Genomic DNA, 23,579 nt, shown 5'->3' with positions numbered 1-23,579 from the left:
TGTAATACGGTGAATTCTTTAAGAAAGACTTGGACTTGACTAGCTCACATTAGATTTATCACTTGGGACAAGTGTTTCTCAATGAACCGCCTCAACAACAACAAAAATTAGGCGCCAGCCTTTTTTTTTAACTCAGCTGCCTCTAGACGCTACCTGACACAACTGAGTGTTCAACTGGACAGTGCATTCTTAGTAGTATGCTGCGTTCATTTTCGTGAAGTACGGACAGCGTTAAGCCTACATCTAATTTAGGCTATCCTAACGGCACAAAAATAGGGGTCTCCATCCTACCTCCATACTATAGGCTACAGTTACCCACAAATCTTGGGGACATTTTGTTTGATTTGTAAATCACAATGCGGTTACTTGATTCGGCGATCTTTTCACTTTCTCTGAGCTTCAGCGGACAAGTGCATATATTAGCAAAGCACCTCTTAACCCTTCCCACACTGTTTTCCATTAACTTACCCAATTCTTGCCTAGGGCTGCCAGTGCCACATCCATAATGCGTTATTGAATCTTTGACTAATTCAATCCTTGGCCCAGTGTTCTCAGCAAATCCTAGATAGTTGTATGACCCAAGGTTGATGCAGCGTTTCTTTTGACCTGTCAATCTGTGGTTTATGAAAGAGATTAAAAAACAATGATTTTTAAGCACTTAACAAAGATATAATAAAATCAATACGTCAAGCAACAGATGAAGTACTCTCATCTCAACTTAATAATACATTTTATTTACAGTGGGTACCTGGCGACATTGTTCTTGCCTAGGTACTGTACCCGAAAAATAAAAACCAACACAATTCAAGGGGATTCAAAATTACCATAGAATTGCAAAACTTTGTGAGACTTGGGAATGGTAAATTTGGAAGGAAGAAGAGAGTGGGGTTGGTATGAAGTGGGTGGCAGGGGGGGGGGGGGTTGGAAAGGGCTAACTAGTGCTAAAATGTCAAGAGAAGAAGTGAAGTAAATCCAAAATTTCTACTCCTGTGCATTTTGGTTTGTCATGGACTCACTAAATGGTGAAAGTGACTTTCACTGTCCTAACGTAACTCAAGTCGAATTGATCGGAATTGATCGGATTGATGGAATTGATCGGAATGATTCTAGAATAGTTGGGAAACAAAGTATAGAAAAAAAACATGTTCCCAGATCAAGAACACAGTGGAGACTATTTGATTTCCCTTAAATTTCTATCTGTCGAGCCATGCAGACTGTTGAATCATCGAAGTGTTTTCCTTAATCTATCTGTAGATTACCAAACATCAGGCCTACCAAACATCATCTGCACACCGTGCCTCTGTAGTGCATTCCATAACTACATTTCACATTATAATTGACCAATAATTAACTATAACTTATATCATACAATACAGTTACACATCCCTTGATATTCTTATCTGACCCTGATTGTAGGAATCCAACCAGCCCAATAAAATCCCATTTAAATCTTTTCTACTTCATTTCCTCTGATATGAGTCCATGACAAAACTACATTATTTTATTTTCCTTTCCTAACACACATACTCAGTGATTCTAAGCAGTATTCCTCTGTAACTTGTGTTTTCCAACTACAGTTTAACCTACAGTACTATTTATACTACTGGACTGAGCTGTTATTAAACATTACAACAAATTCTCTGCAATTATAATGTGGTATATACTTGCTTTACAATACAGAGAGAGTACCTGACACAGAATCCAACCGACCCTTTCAACAATTCCCTGCCCCCTTTATTAAACAGCCTGAAGTATGCCGCATGCAGAGAGCTACTGTGTAGTACCATGCTCCATAGTCAGTGACCCTCTTACTCTTGCCAACCAGACAGACTACCATTGTCATTAGACAAAGCTCAGTGCTTTTCCACCTGGATACCCTACATTCCTACAATAATAGACTCCATCCCTTCTGGTTTTGTTCCCCCTCTGAAGCAGTTAAAAGTTGACATATACAGTAAATTCAAACTTAGATCTGTCCAGTACAGGGGGAATGATGTACTGTAGCCAGTACTATGGAATAGCAAAATGCTATGCAAGATGGGTCAAGCTGCTCCCCAAGTGCAAACATGTATAGCATGTGTTTTATACAGGATTGCATAGTATTTTATAAGGGCCAAAATTCAGACACTACATACACAAGATGTGAAAAATAATTGATTCCCTGACGACAGAAGTTCTGTAAGTACAGTAGAATACAGTATGCATATATAATACTGTATGTTACCCCTAGATACAGACTATACCAATGAAAGTGTATTTGACCATCTTTTGACTCAATAGGCTACACAATTCTGCAGGTCATCCCATTTTTTCCTGCAACTTCAAATTTGGTTGGTCCACAAAGACCAATGTGTTATGTCTGACAGTTGTCCTTCAGGCAACCATTGACAGTATTTGATGATTATTTACTCTGAAATGATCATATCAATTCCCTGATAATTTTTATCTTAGTATGAGACTGATATCAACAAAGTAAACAATTTGTTGTTTGTATTGCCAGTTTTAATGGTTGGCATTGTCAAACATACCAAATATCAGCACTCCTTTAATTTCTATGGAGAACACTGTCTCTTATACAGTGGTTGTCATGTTTACAAGGTTTTTAGACTCTTGACCTCAAAGGACATTCTGACCACAAAAACAAGAAGGTTCTTGCACTCACTTAGATGGATCTACATCAATTTATTTTCTTTGAGTTATCCTGTTCCTAAATATTACGGAAGGATTGAGTGTTGCAACTGTGGGGGGGGGGGGGGGAAGGGGTGGAGGGGGATGTAGTGCTGAACTGTTACCAGTTAGTTTGGTCAGATGAGGAAAGTGTATAAATAGACCTAATTAAATTAACTAAATTACAAAAGTTTCCAGAAGTTGTCCTCTATTGACATTTGACCTACACAAACAACCACTGATTATGTTGCACTCATTAAGGTGGGGGTATCCAAATACCTTTCTAATTTTCACTTAGAGTTTGGGTTATTATTTACAAGATTTTCTGACTTTGACCCATCCCTCTATGTAAGTTTTCAAAACTGCTCCCTATTTGGAGGGCCATGCTTGCACACCAATTCTACTCAAGATAAATTTATAATTCAATCCAACTTATATTAAATGCTAGTTGTAGTCTCTGTACTAATTCTGTTGCCTGATCCATTTCTGATTCAGTTCTAAATGTCAACAGGATAATAAGCAATATAATTGTAGTGGGGAATGAGCACTTAGAGTCTTAGAGTAACACGTGATCATGATAAGTGGGGTGTGTCCTATGTCAGGTTGAAGATAAGAGCTACATTACTCATTAATGACATTTCAGGGTATGTGATCAATATGATATCACTTCAAAGCCAACAAAGTACTTCTGAATTAGGCTAACGTTAGGCATGTATATACACATACAAGCCATTCTAGGCACGGTAGAACCAGAGTGCTAAGGTTGTGGGGAGACAGGTAGACGAGGAGTGAAGTAAATTACAACAGCTCGTACAAAGATATTTCAAGGCGATGTTCCATTAAAAAAAAAAATTTAAATGAGAAACTAATAAAACATGTCTCAGAACAATTTCAAAACACATTGGTTTTCTGTTTCAAATACAGAAAGTTTCAATGAACATTGGCAAGATTCACATTGTCATGGTTACAGTACAAAGGTTAAAAATACCCTACTTAGTTACATCCTAGGCCAAGTCCATCATGAGATTGATGACCTGTGAACTGTTACAATTGCACAGGAAATTTAAAAAAAAAAGAGGGTTAGAAACCAAATTCAAATTGTGCTGCTTTATCTACTCACTTGAAAGTCCAATTGTGATCCTCGGTTACTCTCTCCAAGAGTTCAAACTCAGCACCTGGGACACCTGCAACAGGACGCTTGAAGTTGTCTCTCAATTTCAGGTAGATATTTCTCACATAGAAGTTGTCAAAGTCCTGGTAGAGTGGAGGGAAATCCTGAAAGAGCCAAAGAACAAAACATTACACTGAGAGATGCAACTCGTTAATGGGATTATCACTGTAGGGTTTAGTGGGATAATCCTTGTCAAAATGATACAGTAACCTTTTTGTCAATTCTTACAATTAATATTTCACTCAATATTTGAAACAAATTTGATTCACAATTCTCATAATCTAATGGTGAAAAAAAAGGTTTAAATAATACTTGGGAACAAACTTTCTTTTCGTTCTTTTATCAAAATAGGAAACGATCCCTCAATGGAAATTATTTTCGCCAAGAATGGCTTTCAATTCATGAATGCTGCAAACATTTTTTTTTTAAATCAATAAAAAAAATATAAAAAAATAAAAAAAAGAGTAAAAAAAAAATGGAGTGATCCCCGTTGTCTCTCTTTACATCAGAAATGAAAACCAATTACCGGCATTAATTTTTCACAGGTCATGCTTTGATCAGCAGACTAGTTTATTGATTTTTGTTGTTTTGTTGTGTTACAGTGACATAAGGATAGGCACCGCACAGCAACAATACTGTATCTACTATACAGCATACAGTAGGACAGCTGCTGTCCTACAGTATTCTAGTCATATTCCTACTGTGTTTCTACACTAAAGTCCATGTGTGATAATAACGCATTGAGCATGCACATGTACAGTAGTAGCAGGCAATGAAATGATCTGTAAATTATGCAATATCATACTGCAGGCCTGTATCTTCTCCCTGATTATAAAGTGAGTCTTTTCTGCAAGAAGTGTGTGCAACTGTGCATAACATTTTATGCTAATTATTGATGGCACATGTTTAACAGTTAATTACTGTCTGTCTACTATGCAGTACTTTAAGAACCAATGAATTCAAGAGAATATGTGAATAAAATGAGACTCCACAGTGGATTTTGACTTTGCCGGTACTAACAGAGAAATTTTTTGGCCAGCAGACATTAAGAACTTAAACATATGGCAAGTTCATTTACAAAATGTCAGTCCAAATAATTATCCTGAATTCCTGATTTCCCTACCTAATGTGAGCCCTGTATTACTGCTCATTATCAGCCCTTAAAAGCCTGTACGTATTACAGTACCAAAGTGATTGAAAGATGTAAGATGAGAAGGATTGATTTAAGATTATCAAGAGTGATAGAAGAGCGATGCAATTACAGAAGGGAGATGGCCATACACACACACAAAGAATTGCCAGATGCTAGAGAGAGGTAAATACGGTAATGCATCTACTTGGTTATATGAGGTGAGGGAGTATGCGCTGTGAATTATAGTAACTGAATTGTGCTGAAAATTCAGTAAACTGTCAGTGAGAACTTGATTTTAGCCATAAGAGCTGTTTTTACACACATGGCATTTTTACTAAGTGGTTAAAATTTTGAAATTCTAGGCCTTCCAATATGTTAACTACTGTATGCGAACTGACAAACTGTGAAATCGACAACAGCAGCTCATATCCTGTTGGGATATTTCTTGGCCCCCAACTCCCCAAAGATTTGTTGTAAAGCTGCTGTGATTATTCACATTATATATAAAAAATAGATGGCAGACTGAAAGGCTGTCAGGATTACTGCTCTAGTCTAATTTTAGCTTCAGAGGGGCACAGCGAGAAAAGCAAATTTATCCTGTTTATGAGTACATGAACAGTAGCATGGTAGGGCTGTGAGTTTTCGTTTAAAGACCTAAACGTTTAAACGGCCGTTTTTTCGTTCGTTTAAACGTTTAAACGTTCGCGAATATCGCGAGAAAACGCCGAGTATAAGGCGTGGGGTCCAGGGGACCGCCCTAGGGCCCTGGTGGGGCGAAGACCCCGGAAAAGGAAAAGGAATTTTTTGCGTGTCTGGCGATAAAAAAATTCGCCGTTGAGGATGCAAAATACTGACAACTTTTTGAATTTAAATTGTCACGAAGCAGATGAAAAATTTTAAATGACAAGTTAGAGTAGCTGTATTTTGTTTTAAAATGAAAAGAGATTTAATCTGTTTTACAATCTTTAAAAAGTTTAACTTACAGAACCTCCGATATTATGAAACAAAAAACGTTCGGCAAAGCCCCGTTTCTAGAATGCCTAACAATGAATAGCGCGCACTAAACGTACATCAGATTACAACTGCAGTACGGTTTAACCTAACTTAAATACTACGGTAGGATACTGTATATGTGCTCAGAATTTTCCCATATATCTTGCCAAACAACTGCGCGCTCATCCCCTGTCTAACACCTGTTTGTTAACATTTTTGGCACGTTTCCAAGAAACGTTTCATAGAGTATTCCCCATGATACACGAGGCACAGTTGATACACGCAGCCAAGATACAGTATCAAGCTATGGTCATCTTTATGAAAGTAAACCTTGTAATAAAATATGTTTTAGGCCACACGGCATGATTAACTAATGCTTAACATTATTTCCATGTTCTTGTAGAAAACGTCAAGTTCGCAAAATACAATTGGTTGTGTTTTTGTAGTTACGTGAGATCCGTAACAGACGAGGTGGTTAGGCTATTTGCTATACACTTAACTGTGGTAGGATATTATTTTTCCGTATTTTTGGAAATTCTAGAAAATACTTTCTCCCCCCCCCCCCCCCCCGCTTAACACTAGATGTGGTCTTACGGTTTATTCATAAATGGGTGTACTAGAGCCTTGTATACATGACATTAGTTGTATTTAGCACGATTTGCCAGTTTCGCGTGAATTTTTCGAAAGTGTTTTGCTAGATCTTTCGTAAAATTTGAAAGGTGTACCAACTTACTTTTCGTACACAATTGGTAATTTTTCTACTGATTTTCAGAGTTTTTTTTACGATCTCCAATCAATACATTTCCTTTGATCATGTATTTGAACAACTATTACAAAGTCGAGTATTCGACCCGGTATTGTCTGGTCGGAGAGTTCAAAGTGATGGACAGGGATTGTAATCATTTCGATCGAACATGCATTGACTGGATTATCTGCGCCGCCGCTGTCGGATCGATATAAAGTACACTTGTGCCGCGAATCAGGAAGTTTTCACAAAAGGATAACAGCGTTCAAGTTTAAGCCATTCATATCGCCGGATACATCGGGGGGGGGGGACAAAAGTAGGATTACGTTCGCGGTTTATGATTCGACTGATCGTAAGTTGTTTTGTTATTTCGCGTAGTAGACAAAATAAACACGGGAATCGATATAATTTAATTTTCAGTTGATATCATAGTTTCGTTTAAACGTTCATAAGGTTTTATTAAACATTTAAACGATGTTTCGTTCGTTTACACGTTTAAACGTGTAAACGGCACAGCACTATAGCATGGAATGGCAATTCTTTAGAGTATGACAAATCTACAATCTGGGAGGAAGGCAGAGTTACAAGTTAGAATTGAAAGCTTTCTAATATTTCATGCCATATTGGTTATTAAATCGGAATATTTATATCTTCACCACTAAATGCTACAAAAATAACTACGGGAATGAGAGTTTACTTCGTCAATTTATGTCCCACAGAATAGTTGCTAATTGCAACATTTGATCGCAGACAGTCAAAAATGTGTTCACAACTAACAGGATAAATAAACATAGTACAGCAATTTACTGTTTACATTCCTACTGTTTTACCTAGTTAATAGATCTACATATATATCTTTAACGAGGGAAACTTGTTCCTTACAAATGCCAGTTAGTGATAATTTCTAACGAAAAAACTACAAATATGTCACCTAACTGTAATTTGAGCTCAATGGGGTAAACACAAGCTGTACAGTACAGTTAGGTTCAGCCTAATAAACATTAAAACAAAACATTTTCAACAGAGAAAAAAATTCAAACAAATTACTATAGTTAAATCAAAGGTATGTAAAATATGTCCTAACTCTCATAGGGAACAATAGCTGCTCAGGCTAGCATGAAAAAGATTTTGAAGCAATTCACTCTGCTAGGAAAATCAACACTCCATTCTTCATTTCTGTATTGTATTGACCTTTCAATATTGAGCAACCAAAATCAAAAGAATTGCTGCCTATAAAAGGGCAAATCAGGGACTACCACACTGTGGCAGACAAGGAGGTAATCCGTTAGCAGCTGATGGTGCTTAACAGGCCATAATACCAGACAAATGAACCATTGACCTCCCTTCCAGGGCAGTGGGGAAGGGCAAAGCTTCTCTACAGAATAGCAGATCGTGACAAATCTCACTTCTGAAAGCAGAGAGTATAGTATATGTATGTATGTATAATGTATATGTAGTGCATTGGAACATATATGGTTTCACTGTGGCAATATATACAGTAGTAGGAATAGTCGTGTTGTATCAACTGAAGGCCATGTTTCAACATACTTGGTATAAACATTGCCTTCTTTGAAATTGTCCCCCATATATTTCAGCTATAGTTGGGCAAATCCATTTTGGGATAATTATAGGCTGTTGATTTGATTTTTCTATTTTTATTCAAGTTTACTTGGTGCTATTTTCTGTGATAAGTGTAAGAGAGAAGAGTTACTTAATGAACTTTAATTGGTTCCTAATTGTAGGATTGTATCTGGTAACTTTGCGATACTAAAAGGGAATTAACGTTCTTTGAAAGGCCAGAGGTCTATGACGATCTTGCTGATTCTGCTCTGTGGTTTAGTCGTACATTCTTCAGCTATGTGGTTTAGTCGTACATTCTTCAGCTATGTGATTGCATCGATGGTTTGATCAGATATTGACAGAATGAGAGAGAAGAATTATACTTGTCAAGCTTGGGAGTCAAACTGTCTGAATCAACAGAAAACTACCCCTAACTTCGCACATGCAGTGAAGTTTATTTTATAAATTCTGGTGAATGAGTAAATGTTAATGTCTCAAAATACAAACTAGAGGTTTACCTTACTAACCATGGGAATTTTGGTCGTTTTTAGTGATTTCAATGTTTTGAAACTCTAACTTGGCAACTATATTATCTATGAATCCAGCTGTATACATACACACATGTGCATAAACACAGAACACAAAATTTGGGGGGGACATGTCAAGTTACCATCGACAACCACCACCATACAATATTACTGTGTCTTTCCCACAGGTCTTACATCCTTACCAAATCTGTCCCAATCTTGAACCAGTGGATATGGCACGTGGAATCTGAAGATCATCTACACCTCTACCATCTCTCAGTAGATCTCAACTGTTTGATTTGATCCAGTCAATGACAACAACACATCAGTCACTAATGGCTTCAGTGTGTACATAGTCATCTCTTTATTCAGCCACTTACATCATCCAGTTTGTCATTGAGTATGAACTTTGGACCTTAATTTCGACGAACTGTACAGGAACTCGCACTCAAACTCTACACCCAAAATTGTTGCAATATTAAAGAAGAGCTCATACTGTAATGCAGGATGTGAATTTAGTTCAAGCTTGTGAACCAGACTTCTTAAAAAAAATTGTCAACTGAGGCAACACTTTTTTTTTCTTTTTCCTTCCCTCTTGCCCTTCCTGTCAGCGATTATTGAAGATAAACGCACAAAGATCATGTTACATTAATAGTAATGTTACAAACCTGCTCAATTTACTTCACTGTACACTGACATGGTACAGCATCAATAACTAAGTACAGTAGGTACTATACTGTAGGGCATGGTCTTGAACTGTTATACAACTTTAGTTTATATCATGCTATAAAACAAGCATAAGCTTCAATTTGATATCAAGGGCAGTAACATTAAAAGGAAGACCTCAATGTGTTTTGGTTTACTTTGGGAAATCTTTTTTCTATATTAGTTGGAAATAAATCCACCTTTTACATGTTTGCCAAAAAAAAAAAATCTTATAAATTGAGCATTTAACATACAGGTATACTGGTCTATACACTACACTTGACAACATGAGAAGGACATTGACTGGAGGGGCCGGTCATAGAGGGCGCACAGTGTTAAAAGGTTACCAATCGATTCATTCTAAGCATGGTACAACGAGAGTGCTAAGGTTGTGGGGAGACAGGTAAGAGAGGAGGGAAGTAAATTTTAGAATATTTGCATTTGTGTCTTTTTGCTATGAAGTATGCTGTTGTTGTATATATATAGTCATTCTTTAAATTCAACACTTTCAGTCTGAACATAGAAATCACAACTATAAAACAAGTTTTATGTTAATAGAACCAAAATGAATATTATTTTTCCAATAAACTAGGATGGTTTAAACTTTGAGACAAGGTAAAAGTCCCATGTTTAAATCTTTGGAAGGATGAGAAATGAAGAGTGAAAAGTGAATAAATATCTCAAAATAATTCATGAAGGAAACCTGTTACAGATACCATCTCCTACTCATGGCCAGTCAAATCCAAACTATTGTGTCAGTAAATTAGATAAAGATAATTTGTTATCATAAATCTGATATAATCAGGTCCCTTGCTGTCTTCTAAGGACACATGTTACAAAACATAGACTTATCTCCCGTTTAAATCTTGGCTACCAGACAAACAACACATGATAACCTCTCTCCGAGGAGCAGTTACTGGTCTGGGTCTTGAAAATACAATGGAAAGACATGATGCCTAAATTGGGTAAAGTGCAGTACTATAATACAAGTCAACACAGGTAGTTTAATTATACCTCATGAAATCAAAATATACCTGTATATAGACAAATCCCTTCGCTTAAAGTTCTAATGGCTCCATGGGTCATACAGTAGTTCATTTGCATTGCTTCATCGTCCTGTGTTCTGCACATGTGCAGTATTAGGGTCATATGAGCTAATACCTTACATATTAGCATTGCTTTGAACAATTTCCCCACTCTCACCTCTCCCCCCCCCCTCCAAAAAAAAAACCTGCTCTAATTCAAAGCCCACCTGAAGGTAGCTTTGTCCAATTTCAATTCCACTTTCAGTTATAGCATATTTTATAGCATACTTTAAATTCCAAGAGAATTTGCAGATTAGAGCAAAGCTCATACAATATAGTGACTGTAGGACATGTACGGTATGTTAACAAGCAGTGCACACAAATGACAAAAGTACATTAATTAGGTAAAATAACATACATGACATTATTATGATGCTCTGTCAGAGAGTAATCTACTATATGTTACCTGTAGCTACATGATGGTGTTGATGTTCACTGTAGTGTAGAATGTTTTGTAATATAAACTGAAACCATGCAGGTTCAGTGCACACACTGCCATGCATCTGTGATACATCGTGTAGGGACGTTAGTTGTCTCGTGTAGCATAATCATATGGCTGTATATGGAAAAACCAGATACATTATTCCGCTGCTTGCATAACGTTAGATAAATCGTTAGACATTTCATCTCCACCCTGAAAATCCTCAAAATGGTGTTTTGACAGATCATAACCAAAGGGCATAATTAGAAAATCTCCATTAATGTGAGAATCTCGCATTCTGAAATAATATATGTCATTTGAACTGAGTGCAAAGCTGCAGGGAGGTAGTTCATGTTATGGTAACTTCAAATGCTGATATTAAACCATGTAATAATCTTATTCTAGCTAATCACCATTAGTAATAAAACACCTGCAAAACTTAAAACCTAGTGAACTTGCAAAGATTAACTCAATAAGGATGATGGCATCGTACAGAAGCTTGCATTACACTAACTGTAGGCATTCATTATACATCTACTGTACGCTTTAGAAAACTGTATATCTCAGATATATGCTTAAAGCCTGCAGTGTTTTCCTACGACAACCTTAAGGACACATAATTTAATGTAAATTGAAATGTGCAGTATAGATCTGTCATGCTTAAAAGCCTAAGGGGCCAATCGAAAAATGCAGCAAAGCAAAAAACATATGCATACACAATACTTAGGGTTTCTCACACCGAATGAATTAGTGTACTAGCAAAAATAATAACACCGGGCACAAAGGAGCTACAGAATACATCTCTGGCAGTATGGATTGGATTCGTGATAAAAAATTTATGTGTAAAATGTTGTAACATTATCCGACTCTGCATACAGCTACAACAAAACTTGTATTAGACTTGCTGGTAGCAAATTCTTCAACACAACGGAGAAACTGGGAATGAATTGGATATTAAAAAATTATAACAGCAACTTGAGCAATGCAGCTCAATGGAAACTGAGGACAGCTTTTCCTTTTAATATCAAATGAGAAATTGTATTTCAAAGTGTCATACATGTGCAATCAGTGATTTAAATGATGTGTTTGATAGAGAGTAGATCATTATTGAAGACAGACTGTGGTGATTAAATAGATGTTTGATATGTTCACTTCTTCCCAGTCCCATAGGTCACCATCAACCAGGTCATTATATATTCTTATTGACAATAAAATCCCACATAAAAAGTTATTTCAAAGAACAAGAACAAATGTACGCATTGAAAATGTCCTTACTATAAGCGTGTGATTAGTATCAATATGAACAATACCTGGTTGACAATTTTTATTTTAGGAATTGAATGTACTTGCAGTGTTAATTACTTAATTGCTTAATTACCATGAGTTGCAGAAAGCACTTAGGAGAGTGACTAATCAGTTTGATTATTGTGCATTGTACATTACTCAGTGGGTGTGGTAAAACTTTCTGGAAACTTGATCGTTAAACTTTACTTGACTTTTGACGTTCCACGACCATGGCACCTCACAAACAAAGCCGCCAACTTTGTTTATGATTTCCAATGTTGAACTTTAAGTTAATTAAGGTAATACCAGTGTCGTTGGGAGACCATGTTGTGGAATACTTTGATTAGATATGCATGTACACATGTAAAGAAATCTTAAGAAGATGTGGGTGTATGTATCATTAGTGCACTTTTTGACAGATAAATAGATAGCATATCAGCTCTTCATAGGCCCAACAGAGCTGAAGTTACCTTCATTTGTACCATCTAAGAATCTCACACTGTAGTGAACAATCCTATGTTTCCACATGTATAAACATCAAGAGAGTACAACATTATGTAACTCATGAAGGCAGCTTGGTTGTTGGCCTCATACTGTTGGCATTCTTGATTTCAATAAACAACAGGTTTAAATTAAATTCCATGCTACTTAACAGCATGTTTTCACAAATATTTGAGCTAATAATCTTATGTTTCTAGTATCTACTGTAGTTGAGTTAAATTACATGTATCTATAAACTCTGGTTTATTGAGCTACTTGTTACCAAACCTCAAATGTTTCACAGATTATTGTATATAGTAACTCAAGAGATGTACGTTACCAGTGCTGTATAACAGTGTATACATACCTTACCCACTGTATGGTATTAAGATCGAGTGTCTCAGGTCTTTCTATTTGCACAGCTCTCTATGGCTACCAGAACTCATACAAGCTCTACATGTAGACAGAGAGATGTATGACTCCTTTCAACTCAGAAAGAAGAAGAGTCTGTCTGAAAGTTTTGCTGGTAGAGTTAAATATATTGCAATGAATTGACTTCACTTAAATATGTAACAAATATATATTTTTAAGTATGATACTTCTGCACACGTACAGAAGCCTACAAGCAGTGATGGTGACTGTAGGGTCTGTGCTAGGGTAGTCCAAAATGTAGTAGTAAAAACAGAGACAAATAGTTTCAGATATTGTTTGATAACAAGTTGTCCATGTACATGTATCACACACATGTATGTGTATACATACATACTGTATGTACAGGTATGCTTACCCAGTTACTGTGTAAGGAATGCAATATTTTCTTTTAATTTAACCTTTTCTGTTATAGTACTTACTGACATGAGCCTTTAGGAAAATGTGTGTGTGATGTGCATTCCCAGTGCTACAATTGCGGATTTCTTGATACAAATGACAACAGGTGTAGATCTGACAAGCAAAATGTGACCGTTTACGAGTTGCATCAAGATTAACACCGGAGTGCACTAACAGTTTTAGAGCGTGAAAGATAAAACACCCTTAGCACTACATGTATTGCTGATAGTGCTGTAAAGGAAACCCTTTTTTTTCTTTCATCAAACAGAAAGGGAAAGACCCATTCCAAATATCCTCACAAGTCCCTCACAACTCACAAGTTTATAAAAATGATCAGCCGGCAGCAAGGACCTCAGGTAAAAAGTCTGTTTGGGCAAAACAATCTTAACTTTTGTTACCTAGACACATAGGAAGATGCCCTTATTTATGTAGCCAATTTTTTTTAGAAAGTTACAATGGGCTGATGCTTAGTACTCTGTGAAACTTTGAAGGTTGTTTGCAATCAATTTCACTCAAACGCTCCTTACTTTTTTCTTTAATTGCAAATAAAAGTTGTCTTGACATGCTTGTCAGCTCACTAGTTACTATGGCAATGCTCCATACATGCTTGTCAACTCTGAAATGAAAATCAAATTCAGGTCCCCCATTTATTTCAACTGCATTTTATATGAATGAAACCAAAAATTTAGTAATATAGGGCTATCCTATCGATAGGTTGTACTATATACAAGTTAGCCTACACCTTTAACTCCTTCAAACAGCTGAACAGTACATAGTCATATACTAGACAATAGACATACTACAATCTACACAAGACCACACTAAAAATATTTCTATTAAAGTTCTGATCAATTCAGCCTACCTACGCTAATACAATTTGAAAATAACCAGGCTTTCATGAAAATTGCAAGCTTCAAAATGGTAAACAATATAATAAAATCAAAGCCTATTTAAATGTTAACAAATGCTTGAACCTTTTATTGACATACAGAAAAGTTAGCATTGAAGGGACAGTTCACCTCCGTAAGTAATTTATAACAATTCAGTACATGTACTTTGTAGCTGTCTGCCAATAGCTTTTGTAGTTAGTTGTTGTGTAGAATTCATTCAAAGTTAACTTCAAAGTTAACTTTAACAACATAATTAAAACTTTGTAATATTCTGTGCCAGTTTGAAGTAGAGTGTACAGTATATCTTCTACTAATTTAAGTGCCATTTGAATTAATAGCTGTTAGACTGAAATGCAAAAACTGAAAAGCTAACAACATAAATATACTTGAAGCTATCTAGGACTCAATACTGATATATATGGCTGAGTTTTCATGTGGTTTTTCAAGCTGACTTACACTTTCAGCATTAAATTTTAAAAGACCAACATTTTGTTTAAAAGTTGTTTTTGATATAGGTATTTTGAAGATTACTCACACGTGAAAGATGCCGATGTTAGATGTGGATGCATTATCAATATCAATGCTACTTTACTGTGTGTACATAAAAGACAGCTGGTACACTGAAACCTTACAAAATCATTGCAGGGGACCAAGTCAGCTACACGTAATTATACTGCTAGTATGTATGCTTACAGTACTTTAAACTTTTCAAACTTAACAAGGACACCTAGTCCCCTAAAGTCACTATCAAGTTTTACCATATTATTTGTCTGCGCAGCATAAATGCCATTGACTCCCCTTACAGTAGTCGCCTTCTGTAATGTATAAATGTTATACCAGATATCCTCAAGGTTGTTTAGCGATGGCTTATCATTTAGATTTTGGGGGGGGGGGGGATAAGCCTACAGTATTAACTGCCTGTTGAAACAACATGATTTAGTCTTGACAGTGTTTTCCTATGATTGACCTCATTAAGGTCACAGGTCAGTTACATGGTTACCCCTCCAGGTATATAAACATCTGAAAGTTGAATAGGTCCCTACATACCTTCTCAAGGTTTCAATGTAACCCGAGTCAAATGATCCCATATGTTATGACAGGAATTTAATTTCATGGCATGTGTCCCTGCTCAGAAAACAGACACTGGTAGAATGATATTGCCTCTGGGAACAGCAGGAAGCCTGCTCTGCTACATGATGTAGTCAAGGAACTAGCTGTAAACCGTGCAATCTGGTCTACAATATTATGCAGGGGAAATTGGTCACAGAGAATATTTTTGTTTTGAACAAATTTTTAATGAGAAAAAACTATGAAAAGGAATCGGTTTACAATGCATGCGAATTATAACACACACGTGTATATGATTGATATTCTTGTTCCTCCAATTATCTGATTTCAAAAAAAGAGGCAAGCTAGTGAACAAGTTGTTGTGTCAAACTAAGGCAAGTGAAACAATGACATGAGGAACTACTGTAAGGCATGAATAACTACAGTGGGAATAGGACAGAGAGGAAGAGCATACTGTACAGCAGCGATTTGTGCATCTGATGGCCATACCTAAACCCAGTAAATAGAATCGAAAAAGAGTGACTGGTCAAGCTTCGCATACAAACTACAAGCCATTGTGGCTCATAAGTACTTTTCAAAATTTAACCCAGCTTTCTATATTTGTTACCTTAACCAGTATTTCATTTACAATTTGGGGTTGAATTTTTTTTCTTCGATTTATAACTGATACTGATAGGATGGTCATGCAAAATGTTAATAATAATAATGATAACTTGTGAAGAGAAACTGTAGACCTCGGGCCAGGAACTTTTAGACTGATACTGATAGGATGTTCATTTGTTTGTCCATGTTATCATGGACAGAAAGAAAAAAAAAAAAAAAACCTGATATCCTTCATCTTGCATCCACTCATTCTTCATCGTTAGAGAAGGATATTCTTGTTTTCAACATTCCACAGTACTTATCACTCTTGCATTATTACACGGCTTCACCACACCTGTGACCAAAATTCTTCCAGTATCTCATAAAGTTCAAGTTTCTGTTATTTATCATTAGATTACATCACTTGATAATCTCTGCTAGATCTCTCTAATGCTTTATGTCAGTAGTTCTTCAGAAGGAACCTTTGCGAGAGCAGACTTGTAATCTTCTAATTTGCCTCTTCACTCGCTCAACACCGTCAACATTGCGTTTATCTCTTCAACTGTTGGTTCTTCAATCTTCCCGCGAATTCTCTTCTTTTTTTTCCTCACGTGTTACATAACCTCGTCTTGACCACATGTTTTTCAAAGCTCTGATAAACTCGCTTTGCTTGTTCACTCTTTAAAGATGGACTAGTTTGTTTACTCAGTAAACAACAGGAGTATTTGCACAAGAAACACAACAGCCACAATGCACCTGATAAGATATCACTGGATTTTTGTGTTGTAAGAATAGTGTGTTTTGTCCTAGAGACATACTGTACATTGCATATAATACTAATCAATGAAGGTCATCAGACTGAACAGCATGGCCCCAAATATGCTAGATTGTCAAATAATGGTCACTCATACTCAAGTATACTCTATACTCAACTCATTCTCAACTATAAACTCAAGTATACTCAAGTATTCACTCATACTCAAGTATTCACTCATACTCAAGTCTTCAACAAGTTAATTTCATTTTCACTGCCACCATCAAAGTGTTTTCCACTCACCAGGACATTGAATTGTCTAAGTTAGCACTCCTCTGATGTCTACAAATAATTTGGAGGTTACGAACCAAACAGGAAAGTACTTTTCAAACTGAAAGCAGGCCCTAAAATTTGATGGACAATAATGATGCCCCCTCTAAGCAGATCCACATCACAAAGGAAGGGAAGGTTTGTACCTTTTTTATCCACTTTCAGAAAATAATTACTAAATCCATTCCACAGTGGTAAAAATGAATTTGAAGACGTACCAAGCACAGCCTTTCTTTCAAACTCTAACTAATTTGTTGTCTAACTTGAAGATGGCTGAAAGACCTATCAGCCTTTCTTATCTGCGCAATTTACAACAAGTACCCGAGGCAGTAAAAACATCAAAGCAATAAAACTATCAGTGACTAGAGATTATAAATCATGATTTTTGGAGCTTCTATCAAAGGTTGATAAGCTGAGAATTAAACTGCTTAGAGCTTTCAATTTAGCTTTGTAGGTCAAGGGAACTGTATAGCCAATGAAAACAAGTTGTAAATTTTGGTTTTCAGTTAAATGTGTGCGGCTAAAGTAACCTCTTCAACTGGAGACCAGTAACCGTACAATCTATAATTCCTCTCTCTCCTATCTGTCCCCTGTACATTCACACTCCAATCTACCCTAGCCTAGCCTAACAACTAGTAATATTCTTGCACTGCTCCCACGGTCCCACCTGGTTTTTTTTTTCTTTCTACTGGCATTTAGCGAGTAAATATCCTGAATCTAGAGTCCTACGTACAACAAAAGGTACAACTAAACTTACTGTACCTACTCGAAAAAAGAGTCAACAGTTCCATATCCTAAATGAAGTGAACTCAGATAGATTTAAAAAAGGTTTTAACAGAAAACTTGCTTTGCCCCAAATCTGTCACATACATTAAAAAACAACACATCATATAAGTTAACAACAAAAAAGAAAAGAACTTTTGCCAGGTTTTAAACAAAATAAATATGATTAAGCGACAAATAACTCTTTCAAGGAAAACGTGACCATGCAGATCACTAGTAGTGTTGTATTGTCCCCATGTTTTTGATATAAGGACGACCCCAACCCTGCAGATCACCAGTAGTGTTGTATTGTCCCCATGTTTTTGAGATAAGGACAACCACAACCCTGCAGATGTATTGTCCTCATGCTTTTGAAATACATGTCCTTTAGCCTCTTTATGACAGTGGTCTGCAAACTTTCTGCAGTTGACTCAGGATCTTCCGGATGAGGACTTGTGAGAACTCCGCTCCAAACTAATACTCCTTACGCATGAAAGCTAACTTTTGACTATTGACTTGATGTTAAAAGAACAATTGCATCCAACTCTGTCAGCAACCTCCAACAGTTGATTTATTAAACTTCCGACATCTCGACATCTGCAAAAATCTCCCGCACCACCAGGATATTTTTCGCCACTCACCTTGAGAGGAAGGTTGCTTTGGGAGAGGGTTGACCTTCCCCCCCCCCCCAAGGCTTTTAATGCAAAGCAGAATTCAATACTGCCATTACATTGATATTGAACAAACAATCAACATATAAGAGATGAGCTGCTTTCTTCCTACAGTACAATAGTAACCTTCACATAGAATGGGGAAAAGAATATCGGTGAGGAAACAAATTTGTACCATCCTTGTTTCAAAATAGACCGACCGTTTTTAAGGGTACTTGCCCTTACCTACTGTACTACTACCTACTACATTTACAAAAATTTACAAAACAGTATCTCCAACAGCCAGTCTGGACAATTTTCTAATGGTCTCCAAGAATTCATCCCAAAATATTGTCTCTTGGGAACTTGATGACACAAAGGAGACCAAAGCTTGACCTATCACCATGGTGACAATTGGGGCATCCTTTCTCTTCGTTAAATATATTAGTCTTATTAGTGATACTTGACAAGGGGCTTACTTTCAAATCTAGGAGACCTCCCCTTGGTGTTAATGTACAAACAAGACAGTGACTGAGCTAACACTGACAGACGAAATAATAAATTGCTCATTGTTTGTGAAGGGGCTAATTATTGAAGGAAAAATAAAAAAGGTACCTCATTATAATTAATTTATTACAGGGGAAGTCTGTCCAAACTGAAAAACATGATTAATGCTGATTTTATAGTAATCAGCAGTTTGTGCTGTATATATATACTAAAATACAGGAATTGAAGCCTGCATTTGAGATCTGCCACAAAAACCGTAACTCCAAGTGTAACGGTCAGTTTATATTTTTATGGCTGCTCTTTGACCTGATGTGATCAGTTGACCCATGGAGCTACTGTATAAACAGTTTATAGCTCCATGGTTGACCACACTTCAAGTTTATTTATCACCTCTTGGTTATATACCTAGTCTACTACAATGTTGTGGATGAACCTTGTAAGAGGTCTCTAAAACAACCCAGACTTGGTGGTTTTGATCCTCTGATAGTCATTAGGGAAAGAATATTAAAAAGCTTTCCACTTCCATTTCTTTGATAGCCAATGGGAGGGAGCTGTGGCTAATAGGGAACCATAAGGCGATAACATAATCATTTAGCATTAATTAGGCACACAGCAGTTTGAAGAAATAGACTGTCAACATTTAGCAAAATAGTGACAATTTATTTGGTATTATAAAAACATCAAAAACACAACAAAACAAAGAACATATTACAAAAAAAAACAACTCTGTTATCTGGGATTGCCTGATACTACAACCATGACTTCACCATTACAAACCAGGTCATCTCGCAAAGAAAGGATAAAACTGTGTGACCAAAACAGGGAAATTCAACTCTGTAGATGTATGCATTATTAAGGTCTGTTTACTCTCAATACATGTATATTAAACAGGAAAGACTTTTCTAAAGTATAAAACTTTCTCATTTTATAGCTTCTGTTGTGAGGGGTCTGTATGTAGAGAAAATTATCAAACTGTATATTGGAAAAGGCGTCGGACTCGTGATCCAAAGGATTGCTGGTTCAACTCCTGCCTAGTTCACTACATTGTGTCCTTGGGCAGGCAAGATGCTTTATCTCAATTGCCTCTCTCCACCCAGGGGTTATATGGGTACCTGTGAGGTAACTTGTCATTGGGCGCAGTATATAACTGCCCCCGCCTGGAGGGATTGTCTTTGGGACAGGTTATCATTGACCAGGTGTAACATATCATCTGTAAAGCGCTTTGAGACCTATTGCTGGTATAAAGCGCTATATAAAAGTGGAATATTATTATTATCATTATTACATATATACCTTCAAATTCTTTTGCTCTTGGGCACCTTTCAGGTTCTCAATACCAAGTCTTCGCAGTTGGTCTCGGAGCCACCCGACGATGGTCAGAATAAGGTAGCACCAGAAGGTAATGACGGCCCAGTGTAGAGGAGTAGGTTCATACGAATGGCCATCCGTCTGTTCAGAAATGACAGAGCGTAATTAATAAAAATCAGAACATTCATTTTTTTCTTTTCTTTCTTTTTACATTGCTTTTTGTATCAATTCTTAAAAACAAAATGCCACATCTAAATCATGATGAACTTAAAATCCTTCAGTAGTAAGAACATATGTAATGTTGAAAACATGTTAAAACAAAAAGTATATCTTAATGTAAAATATCACCACTAGCCTGTAGAATCTTTAAAATGATCTTATTCAACAACTAAGTAACACTTTGTACTAAGGTCACATAGACTTTTCACTAACTATTTGAAACTGGGTAAATATTTTCAAAATGAAACCAGCCAATTACAGGTGCTGATGACCTAGTTCCTATATAATGGAAACTTGCCAAAGTTAAGCAGAGGTAGAACTGACTGACCGCTTCGGTCAGCCCAAACTGACCGATCGCTTCGGTCAGCCCAAACTGACCGATCGCTTCGGTCAGCCCAAACTGACCGATCACTTCAGTCAGCCCAAACTGACCGACCGCTTCGGTCAGCTCAAACTGTGTTTTTGCAAAACGGGAGATCGCAACCAGGCTTCAATAGAAATGTTTGCCTTTTTTAGTTTTTTTTTTGTAAACAAAGTGGGACATGTACTGTGGGGCTTCTGAACATTACACATTTGTTTGGGATAGTTGGCAGGGGGGCAGGGAAGGGGGGTCACAGGAGGAGGGTGGACTAAAGTACTAGCAATGGCCAGCAGAAATTCTGTAATTATGGTGGAATAAGGCAGGAGCAGACATGGTTTGGAACATTTTCTGCTACAACTCTTCTTATCGCAGAGGTGTTCATCTCTCTGTGATCCTTACAACTTTTGAAAGGTTCAAAAGTTAATATTTGTATGTCTAGTTCTAAAGTCCTTCTCTTCAATGGCATTAGCCAGTGTATATGATGTGCTTACACAATAAAAAACGCTTTCCTGTTTGCATAGTACTTCTTGACTTATTTGAAATTCCATAGACATCATATTCTTATGAGAGCAAACATCTTTCAAGTAAATATCAAACAATATTAAGGTCAAATACTTTGGACTCAGCTTAAAGTCTCAATACCTGTTTGCTGATGAATTTCGGAAAACAAGTAAATTTGATGTTTCTTATTCTAATGCACTCTGACCAGGTGGGTTTAATTAAGAAAAGCCATCACAATCGAAAGAAAGAAATTTATTTTCTGTTGCCCTTATGACACAAACGATTTACTGTAAAATCACTAGGACCGCCCATTTCAGCATGTTCATTTATTCACAAATGTAAACAATATAGTCTACACATGCGGCTCGATCAAGATTTTAACACAGTGCTATTCTCGTATTGTCCACTTTTTATGATTCCACAGTGAAAACGTCTGAAACACCTGTTTCTTCATGGCAATGGAAGGAAAAGAAAAATTAATTTTGCAAGCTACATCGTTAAGACCGAGAGAAAGATACCATTCAAGAGAAAAAGTGAAAGTCCTTGAGGCCTAATGGTCAGAAACAAAACAGAGAGATTTGATTGGCACATGATCTGTTGGGACGGGGCTTGCAAATTTTGTAGAATCTATGGACTCGTTAAAAATGTGGCGAATTTATTCAGCTCATAATTTTTAAGGACAGATAACTCTATAAAAATAATGAATATATTGATATGAAACCTGCATCTGGAAAGGTCAAGTTTAAATTTGGTATTATCACAACATTAATACATGATAACACTGCACAACAGTGAACATATCAAGTTACTGTTGCCCAGCACTTAAAGTTCCATTCACAATACACCCTGTTCTACAAATATCAAAGCACCTGTTGAATATGTTCTTAAATTCACAATCAAACTATTATTTCAAATTGCTTCATGTCTAACACTGAACACTAATAATGTTTATACCCAAATTTGTCCCTCAGTGTCTTTCTTGATTAAAATCTTTAGCTATCTTTTAAAAAATATTGATCAAACTGTACACCTTTGAAAATTTCATAACCTAAAAGAAAAATAGTGTAATATCATATTTTGTTATGCTTTTCTAGGTTTAATACCATATTTTGAAAAATACAACAGTACTATCACTACTATGTATGGACTAGTATTACAAAGCCATATTTCAAAATTTAATATGAACATGCATGAGCCAGAAAGTTGTTGCGTTTTGAGATCTGGTTTCACTTTCAGGGAGGGCTTTCAGTATGTTACTTGTTAGTGGTTACACATTAACCTAGCTAGGCCTAGTACAGTTACAACGAAAATTTGACGTTATGACTTAGATGCACATATTAATGTTATAATAATGCATCTGCCGAACTCAGTGGAAATTCACCATGTAAAATCTGTTATTCTCTTGATGTTTATTTATTATTATGATTGACCTAAATTTAAGACAAAAATCTAACAGTAACACTATCACTGTTAAATAAAGGCTCGCCCAACTCCGCGAGCATGAAGGTAACGCTAGACCAAGCCTAAGCTGAGCACCATTGAATTCTGGAAAAGGACAGCCGAACAATTGAGCCTTGGTAGCCTCACCTCCTGGATTTGGGTTTCAGCTCTTTCGTTGAAGTTTTTCGCTGATGATCTTGACTTATGGATTCCATTCTTAGGAGCCGATTTCTTATAGGAGCCGCCCAATCGTACACCATTGGGAGTGAGCCTAGCAATATCACCACTTCGCGAGGGTCCTGTTTTTGATGCAGAAATGTGTCCGTTGCCAAACCCCAATCGCCGTTGTTTCATTTGCATGGTGAGAGACTGCTGATGATGAGCTTCCATCATTTCCATCACCCAATACTCGTACATTTTTTTCTGTCCGTTTCTATGTAGTTTTTGCTTTTAAACGAACGATTTGGGTTTAATAGAGTAGCCTCCACTATGACACGAAGTCCAACCTAAGTTTAGTTTGCACCAGTTGCTAGAGGGGCAAGCCAGTAATACTATATCGTGATACAAATGCGGTGCTCGCAACAGCTGTGTACGTTACGTGTATTCAAA

At 36.6% G+C, this 23,579-nt stretch overlaps 1 protein-coding gene across 1 annotated transcript in view; it reads right to left on the bottom strand.

Annotated features, from left to right (window-relative positions):
- The window catches only part of LOC139971640 (serine palmitoyltransferase 2-like), a 39,155-nt gene extending 15,576 nt beyond the window's left edge, over window positions 1-23,579 (bottom strand). Inside the window, exons 1-4 of the mRNA XM_071978288.1 lie at window positions 23,118-23,579; window positions 20,435-20,590; window positions 3,788-3,942; window positions 469-614 (exon numbers count right to left, since the gene is read on the bottom strand). Of these exons, the coding sequence (XP_071834389.1) occupies window positions 469-614; window positions 3,788-3,942; window positions 20,435-20,590; window positions 23,118-23,387 (727 nt within the window). The 5' untranslated portion in view covers window positions 23,388-23,579. The remainder of the gene's footprint in view (window positions 1-468; window positions 615-3,787; window positions 3,943-20,434; window positions 20,591-23,117) is intronic.

The sequence above is a fragment of the Apostichopus japonicus genome, chromosome 8 (assembly GCF_037975245.1).
Source record: "Apostichopus japonicus isolate 1M-3 chromosome 8, ASM3797524v1, whole genome shotgun sequence".
Taxonomy (NCBI): Eukaryota; Metazoa; Echinodermata; class Holothuroidea; order Aspidochirotida; family Stichopodidae; genus Apostichopus; species Apostichopus japonicus.
The sequence above is the reverse complement of the archived record's forward strand: the minus strand, read 5'-3'. Positions and strand labels throughout refer to the sequence as shown.